Below are 8,576 nucleotides of genomic sequence, written 5' to 3' on the forward strand. Positions count from 1 at the left end.
ATTAATATGATTCATTTCATCATTACTCCCTCAAGATATGAATTTTCAGAGCATTACTTTCTATTCAAATTATATAGAACAATTACATGAAAATCTTGGCACATACTCATAATTTTCGTTTTTCATGTTATTCAACTCAACTACTAAAAGCCAAGCTATTTGATTAATATTTAAAACCTCACTTCAATATTACCTTAGTTAAATCATTCATCTTAAATTTGTTTTAAAACTTCCCTTCATAACTGTAGAAGGTTTAGGAGACATTACCCATAAGACACGATCTGGAAAGAATAATCTCATGACTGAAGGATGGATAGATAAAGTTTTATCCAAGCAAATTAAATGCAATCATGTTAGTTTTATGAATATATTTACCTTCCTATATACATATGGTTAGTAAGTACCTGACTGCATAATTATGTACATATATATAGCCAAACATACACAATGTGAGGCTTAAAAGCAATTTCCATAATATTATCCCTGTTTCATTAAATTAATATTCATAAATTTTTACATAGGTGTCAATAAGTTTAAAGTAAAGGGTCATTTTTTCTCTTGCAATTTTCTTAAAGGTTATGTTTGCCACAAAAATAATTACTCTCAGCTGTATTCCTGTGCATTATTAATTCAGTAATATCCATTATCTAAATAGTTAATAAATATTCCACCTGGAAAAATATAATTGTTCATAGCAATGTGGGAATTATAATACTGTTTTATAGTTATTGTTAATATAATATCTTCACAAAACAAGATTTTAAAAAATACTAATTTTTGCTTTTTGGTGTGTTACTCATTATACAAATGACTACTCTTGCCCTTCATTCATGAAGAATGATTGACTCTTACTTTCAAACAGACATTTTTTAATTTGGTTTGTAAAAAAATCATTTGTGGGTAAGATGATTCTCTTCATCCTTATATTTTAGAATTTTCAGTTTCCCAATTAAAGAAAGACACAGGAAAATTTAATGAAATCTGCCAAATTGATAAAGGCACTCACTAAGGCAAGAAAGAAATTAAACTGCTCTATTAGCAGTGAAAGTAGGTCACCAAAGGTAAGAGGCAGTTTTTACATGTAATAAAAAAATTTCTAAATATTTTGATTTGACTTGTCTTTTTAAAATAATGTATATCATATAATATAAAACAGTATTGTCTTTACAATATATTTTTAATGAGTGATATCTCCAATGTGGCATTTGCACATCAATTGGTTAGTATTGCTAATTTGCAAAATAAATATTATTTGCTAAATGTTGTTGTTATAAGTTTAAATCATTAAGAAGAAATTTAAGTTGTAAATGTTGCTTTAAAGCAATCAATTATTTAGAGAAGTTTTTCTTAAGAGTTAGTGATTGCATTCACAAATCATTAGAAATAGATCACAAAAGATATACAGGGAAAAGAAAATGTATCTATTAAGTACATAATCTTATAGGAAACATCACTGTCCTTAATATTAGGTTTTCACTTTAATCCATTGAAATGGAATGAATGCCCACTGCAAGGAAAATAAATAATCCAACATCAAGGAAATGCCATTTGCAGCATATGAACATTCTTTCTTAATTTACTAGTCAGTTATTTACTATATCTTCCCAGGAGCTATTCACTATTCATTAAATACATTCTCTTATTTGTATATAAGCCCTTAAACAAAGAGAATCCCACCTAAGTTTATTGTAATTCCTGCAAATATTACTCATGTTAATGTGGCATATGCTGCTCATTAGAACCTGTACCATAGAGCGAACCATTGCCTGGCGGGATACACATCACTTCAATACAGCAGTTGCAACATAAACACACACGCACCTCTGCTTCGTGAAACTCTATTTTCCCTTTAGTCCATTCATAAATGCCATAATCCCAAGTAGGAACAACCTGTCATTACCTTTAAACCTACTAAAGAAACTAGAGAGAGAGCAGGGTTGAATTTTCTTTTAAACTTCTCAGAGTACCACATGGTCATAATTAGAAAATAAAATACTGCCTTGGCGATTTGGCAATTAACATACTGGGTTGCAAAACTGGAGTATTTTCTTTCTTTCTTTCTGCTTCGAATTGGCAAACAAGGTAATTGCTGAAATTGGTATCAGATTAAAAACACATTTTGAAGGTTTAGGCATCCAAAATGATCTCCCAAAGTGTTTTAGAGGACAGTTGAAAATAAAAGCACATCTTTCGTTCACTCTCAGAACAAACTGCTTTATTCGGAGGCACCTTAAGGACGTGGAAAGGCTTCGGTGAGAACGTGCTTTGAAGAGCGTCAGCCCCGCGGGGCAGGGCTGAGCGCGTCGCTGTACCTGGCTTACCTTCATTGGAAGGCTGGAGAATCAGTTCCCCGAAGCAGTTGAGAACAGAGCAGCTGAGAAGGAGGAGGATGGAGAGGTGACAATCCATGTTGCTGGTGCAGAGGGCAGTGAGAGGAGCATATCTCCATGAAGCATGCCACTGATGTGAGGGGGAGCGCTCTGATTGCTGGAGAAGTTACCATGCTCCGCTCGCAGGCTGATGTCAAGTTTGACACTGGAGATAAGGAGGAGTCTGGCTGCCTTCGCGCGAACCTCGCTCAGGGACTTCCCCGGGTCCTAGTGCCGTCTGCAGCGGGCGCTAAAGAAGAGCAGGACGGCACGAGTGGTTCACTCTGAAGCACAGGAAGCAGGTGGGGGTGGAAGTGGGGGGCGTCGCCAATGGAGCAGGAAACCCAGAAGTCGTGATGGGGCAGGGGGGGTGCAAGAAAAGCACCCTGTCTTTATTTTCAATGAAAAGCAGCTATTTTAGTGTTTCTTATACATGCTCTGTTGCTTAATTCACCGAAGAAACTAGAACATGGATAGGAGTATCATATGGCAATGTTGTGGAAAAGAAACTGGAATCCCAGAGAAATGTGTGTTATTCAAGTAATAGCAGCTTTTCATCAAAAAAAAAATCAATGATGATTGCATAATTTTTTAAAAAATGGGTTATTCTTTTACTATGTTCAGCATGCTCATAACTCTATGAGTCCTTTGTGGTTCAGAGAGACACTGATACACACCCCAAATCAGAAAGTCTCTGCAGTTCCACACCAAATGGTATCAGGGCATTGAAATAGATTTGGCACAGTGATTTAGTGCACATATGGTGCACTTTAGAATTCCACACTGGGAAGTAAGCTTCAGTATCCTATGGAAGTGAACAAGCCCAGCCTTAGCAGTAGGTCAACACTTATCCCTATTCTGTGCTGTAAGAGTAATACAAATCAACCTAAATTTCTTGACAATACTTGCCCCCTCCCTCACCATTTCCTGTTAGGATCTCCGGGTTCTGTGAGAGAAACAATGCAGAATTCACAGCCCCCCTTTCAACTTTCAGGCACTGATAACCTGATAATATTTGGATCCTGTTCTTCTTTAACATTCCAAATCCAATAGCTAAATAATAATGTCCCTATACTTTCTCACTTACTTTACACCATAGTTACAAATGGTCTCCCTTATTTCCAATGTAATTGCAATCTATTTCAGCCAAATAATTATTTAGTTTATATTTTAGGAAATGTTCTCACTTATATTTAAACTATCTCGCAGAAAATGATTACTCATATATACTCCCACACATCTATCTCTTCCTATTCTAAAAAGAAAACGAGATTGTTATAATCCTTGAACAACTTCAGAAAGTAAAGGTATATTGGCAACCTTAAAATCAGTGATCCACTTTAGAGCTCTAGGTAGTGGAATCTAAATAAAAGTTTGAAAAGATCTGGATAATAAGATAGTCTCTTCACAAGCACTATGAGAGAACACAATTTTCACCTGAATTTAAATTAGTGGTTCCTGATAATAGTTTGTAGGCTGTGATGGGGACGTGGACAGAAGCAGCGGGGGGAAGAGAGTGACCCTGTTCACTTTTCTGTGTGTGTCTTGTTACTTTGTATTTCTAGCTTCTTCTCACATTATGTCACCAGAAGCTGTAGAACCCTCAAGTGCCAAGTCTGTCAGAATTGAAAATAATGACAGACACTGAACAGAAGACTTAGATAGCGGTAACTTGGTGGCACTTTTTAAAGTTCCAACACAACACTTACATTGTTCTAGGGTTAGATACAAATTTTCTGAAACTTGAAAGAAATCAAAATCTTATTTAGATTGACAATTTGAAAGCATTTTGGAAGAACATGTCAATGTGTTGGCATGCACATTGGCCCCTCTCATGCTATTTCTCTTTTCACACTTGAAAGCTACTTGTCACTGTGAAAAGAAGCATTCATGTTTGAAGGAAACTACAATAGTGTCAAAATGAGTACACAAAGCAGTACCTGGCCTGGGAACATGATGTAAATGATATCAAATCTCAAATTGTCGGCTCTCTAGCACTCAGTAGAGTTTCCATAATCTCAGCAGCACTCTGGATAGACGTGAAAAAAAGTGATGCCAACAAACACGAGAGAGCAATGAATTTGGCCATAGTAGGAGTGGGAAGGATAGAGGCAAAGGCAGCAGATTCGGAAAAGGCCATGTCAAGAAAGTGGTAGTTGAGTTGCAGCTTGAAGGATGACTAGGAGTTCACTAATTAGAGAATGGTTCAGAAGGCACCGCAGGCAGGCAGGCAGATGGAACATAAACAAAACCAGAATAGTGTCCAACTGAGGCAAAAAAAAAAAAGGCATCTGGCATATAGACAGCATAGGATATTTTAAAGTATTTGTGGAAGAAAAACGGCCAGGATACAAGGAGATGAGGAGTAGGGACAGAGTGCAGGGAAATGTTCTTCAAACAGCAGTTAGAAAACTGTGCAGAGACCTTTATGTCACCTGTCAATGATACAATAATATATTCTAGACTAAAGAGAGACAACAAAAGCATTTCCTCATATAAATTGATCATATCAGAGTTTTGGGGAGACGTTTTACTGATAGCACAAAACAGAGTATCTCCATCTGTGGAACCTGGACCTCTTGCTGTTGAAGTACCTGGAATGCTTAGTAAGAAGTTATTCCTTCTTTCCACCACAGACTTTTTGTTTTGTTTTGTTTTGAGACAGAGTCTCCCTCTATTGCCCAGGCTAGAGTGCGGTGGCATCAGCCTAGTTCACAGCAACCTCAAACTCCTGAGCTCAAGCAATCCTCCTGCCTCAGCCTCCCAAGTAGGTGGGACTACAGGCATATGTCACCATGCCCAGCTATTTTTTTCTACTTTTAGTAAAGACAGGGGTCTCACCTTTGCTCAGGCTGGTCTCGAACTCCTGACCTCCAGCGATCCTCCTACCTTGGCCTCCCAGAGGGCTAGGATTACAGGCATGAGCCACCGTGCCTGGCCAACCACAGACTTATTGCATCAGAATCTCTGAGGTTGGGACCCAGGAATCTGCAGCTTAACAAGCTTCTCAGGTGATCCCTGTGGTCCGCTACATTTGATAACCACTGCTGAGTGTGAAGGAGGGAAAATCAGAGGCAGGGCTGTTAGATTTCAGGCTATTTTAAAAATAAGACTAAAGTGATAAGAAATTGAACTGGGATCTCTCAGAAGAAGGGAAAATGAAAGACACCTGTTTTAGATGAAACAAACAATATTCCCCCTTTCCCTGGAAGAGAGGACAATCTCGTGGAATCTAGAAAGGGATGTTTTAAAGAAAAGTGTTCTTAGAGGAGAGACTAAATGTGAAAAAGAAGCTTCCTGGAGGAAATAACAAATACCTCTATTTAATAATAGGTTTTGCGGTAGTGTCAGGAATATGGGAAAGAGGAGATGAGAGGGCCAGGAAGGAGCAAGTCTATGAAGAGTTTTATGAGCTCTTCTAAGGAGCTTGGACTGGGGGTTACTGAGGGACAGAAGAGACATAATTTAATTTGCATTTTAGAAAGATTATTTTGACATATTTAATAAAGGAAAAGAAAATGGAAACAAAAAGTACAGTCAGGAGCCAAGAGACCAATTAGGAGGCCTTTGCCAAGGGTGGGCAATATTATGTAGAGGTTCCCAGTGGGGCTCTTGAATCAGACCAACCTAGGTCACTGCCCTGGCTCTGTCACTCATGATAAAATTCAGACAATAACAGATCCTATCTCACAGGGAGGTTGTAAGGATTATATGAGATTTGGAATGGTACAGATAAAGTGTTACACTAGTGCTTGACACATTAAAAACATTTAATACGTTTTTTAAAAATCTTCATCCAAAAGAGAGATCTAGAGAGTGTGATTTGGAGCAGTAACAGTAGAACTGAAAACCACTCAAGTATAACCGAGGGTGTGGGGGGAAATTGGCAAAACTTCATAATAGATTGATTATGAGGAATGAGATAGACGGTAATGTCTGGGAGTCCTTTTAATTCCTGGCTTGAGTAAAGAGGTGGTCAGGAGTACAGAGTGGTTTGAGAAAAGAGAATGGGCATGGAATATAATGATTTCTATTTTAAGTACGTCTAGTTGGAATGACATGAGGAAAAGCCAAGAGTAACTGAACTATTAGGAGTCAAGAAATTTAGTGTTGTTTCTTTGGGAATCATTAGTGTATAAAAATAAGCAGGCATATTCACATAAGGAAAATGTTGGCAGGAAGATCAGTTGGCCAAGGAAGAAATCCTAGCATAGACCGATATTTAAAAGGCAGGCAGAAACAGAAGAACAAAGAACTAGAATAAATTCGCTGATTAGAAGCCAAGCTTATTAAAAGTTTCACAAGTAGTTCACTGTTAAGAGTGGTGCGTGCAAAAAAAATAAAAAAAAAATCCATTAAGATGTTGACTGAAAAGTTACAACTGGATTTGACAACTTTCTTCATAAAGCCTTCTCTGAATCTGCTGCCCTCATCTCTGTACTTCCCACTCCTACTGTAGCCAAATTCATTGCTCTCCTCTATCTGTCGACAATACTCTTTTGCACTTCTATCCAGAATGGTGCTCAGATTATGGAAACTCTTTATTTGTTGTTTGATGTCTCTTGACCTATAGAGTCCACAATTTAGAAATCGTATTAATAACTTCTCATTCCAGGTGTTGCCTTGTATTCATTGTGACACTCTTGTAGTTTCCTTCAAACATGAATGCCTCTTTCCACAGTGAAGGTTTTGATGACTGTGGTGGCAGCAGTTTTGGTGCATTAATGGAGCTACAAGTTCAATTAACATAAAAGAGTAAATGGAAAGTGAGGAAGTAAAAACAGAAGTATATTATGCTTTCAAGAAGGTAAGCTTAGAAGAGAAGATAAGCCTTACAAAGAAGAAAGCAAGATCCTATGAGACTATTATAAAATGGAAGAGGCTTATACATTTCTTTCTCATGTGCTTAACTGACTAATGATGCAATTAATTGACAAGAAATACAGTGGATCAAATTTGGGAAGTGGAGGAAAAGTGGGAAAATAATGACTTCTGTTTAGGGCATGTTGAGATGCAAGGGCAGATATTAAAGCCAGTGGTTAAATATAAAATAAGAATCACAGAAGGGAAGTCAGGGCATAAACTGCAAGTTAGGAAATCATTGTAAATTGGTAGTATCTTAACCCATGGAAATAAATGTAATTGTCGAGAAAAGTCGTAAATAGTGGAAAAGATGACTCAGAATATAATTCTAATTAAATAAAATGCTCAAAAGGCAGAACAAAGCTGAATAATTATCTTAATAAATTGACTAGGAGTAAATATTGTGAAAGAAAGGTAAAGAGAGAGTCAGAGAAGACAATGGAGTTCAAAATTTCAGGGATGGAAGAATCAACCAAAAATAAGGTAAAGTTAGATCAAGACTGAAAGCAAAATGATCTTTCCAGTTAATGAAAAGACCACAAGATTAGAAATTCCTTCCCAGAAAATTGTGTTTAGAGCTACAAGATTCTTTAGAGCCTCTCATTTTACAGTTAGGGAAAGTGTAAAACCAGTGATTTCACTGTGTTCACACAAAGGCAACAATAGGGAAAGTATCTCAGGGATCTTGCCATTATACTAAGAAAATATTAATAGTAGAAAAAAATACTTATGGGAAACTTTAGTGAAAATCTTCTGTTACCTAAATATTGGGAAGTGATTAGAAGAATAAGATAATCTAAGAAAGCGTCTTCAAGTGATTTTTCAAGACAATTACTGAATTTTGGATTTGAAAGTAGTCATGGTAGATTGCACAAATTAATTTGCTATATTTTAACTGATATCCACTGAATTAATATGTTTTGAATTTAAACATGCAAGTTTATGCAATCAATATAAAAATTAGCATGCTTGAATTAATTGAAAAATGCTAGGTATAAATTAGAACGATTTCATCCAGTTGTTATAAAGCTGTCAAAAGAAAAGCAAAAGATTAGATCATAAATATGATTCGCGTGTTAGGATGAACCAGTGCTATTAATATTTAAAATATACTCTTGCATTCACTTGTATAATTGCTTCTGAAACATTTCTCCATTTTTAGAATAAATTTTACTAGTACCCTTATTTCCTAGTCTCCCACTTCTCCTGCCAAAAGACAGTTAAAACAAGCCAAGGGTTCACCTTAAAATTTAAGGAAAACATCCCAAAGCTCTGATCAAACTCTAAGCAACAGCATGTGGGGCTTGAGGAGGTGGGGGAGTGAAGGGGGTGTTTTTGCTGGTT

General features: G+C 36.8%; 1 protein-coding gene across 1 annotated transcript in view; it reads right to left on the reverse strand.

Moving 5' to 3' along the window:
- The window catches only part of EPHA3 (EPH receptor A3), a 324,107-nt gene extending 321,473 nt beyond the window's left edge, over positions 1-2,634 (reverse strand). The window contains exon 1 of the mRNA XM_012644322.1: positions 2,322-2,634. Within this exon, the coding sequence (XP_012499776.1) occupies positions 2,322-2,409 (88 nt within the window). The 5' untranslated portion in view covers positions 2,410-2,634. The remainder of the gene's footprint in view (positions 1-2,321) is intronic.
- Positions 2,635-8,576: the final 5,942 nt, after the last annotated feature.

This window comes from Propithecus coquereli, unplaced genomic scaffold (assembly GCF_000956105.1).
Source record: "Propithecus coquereli isolate 6110/MARCELLA unplaced genomic scaffold, Pcoq_1.0 Scaffold21, whole genome shotgun sequence".
NCBI lineage: Eukaryota > Metazoa > Chordata > Mammalia > Primates > Indriidae > Propithecus > Propithecus coquereli.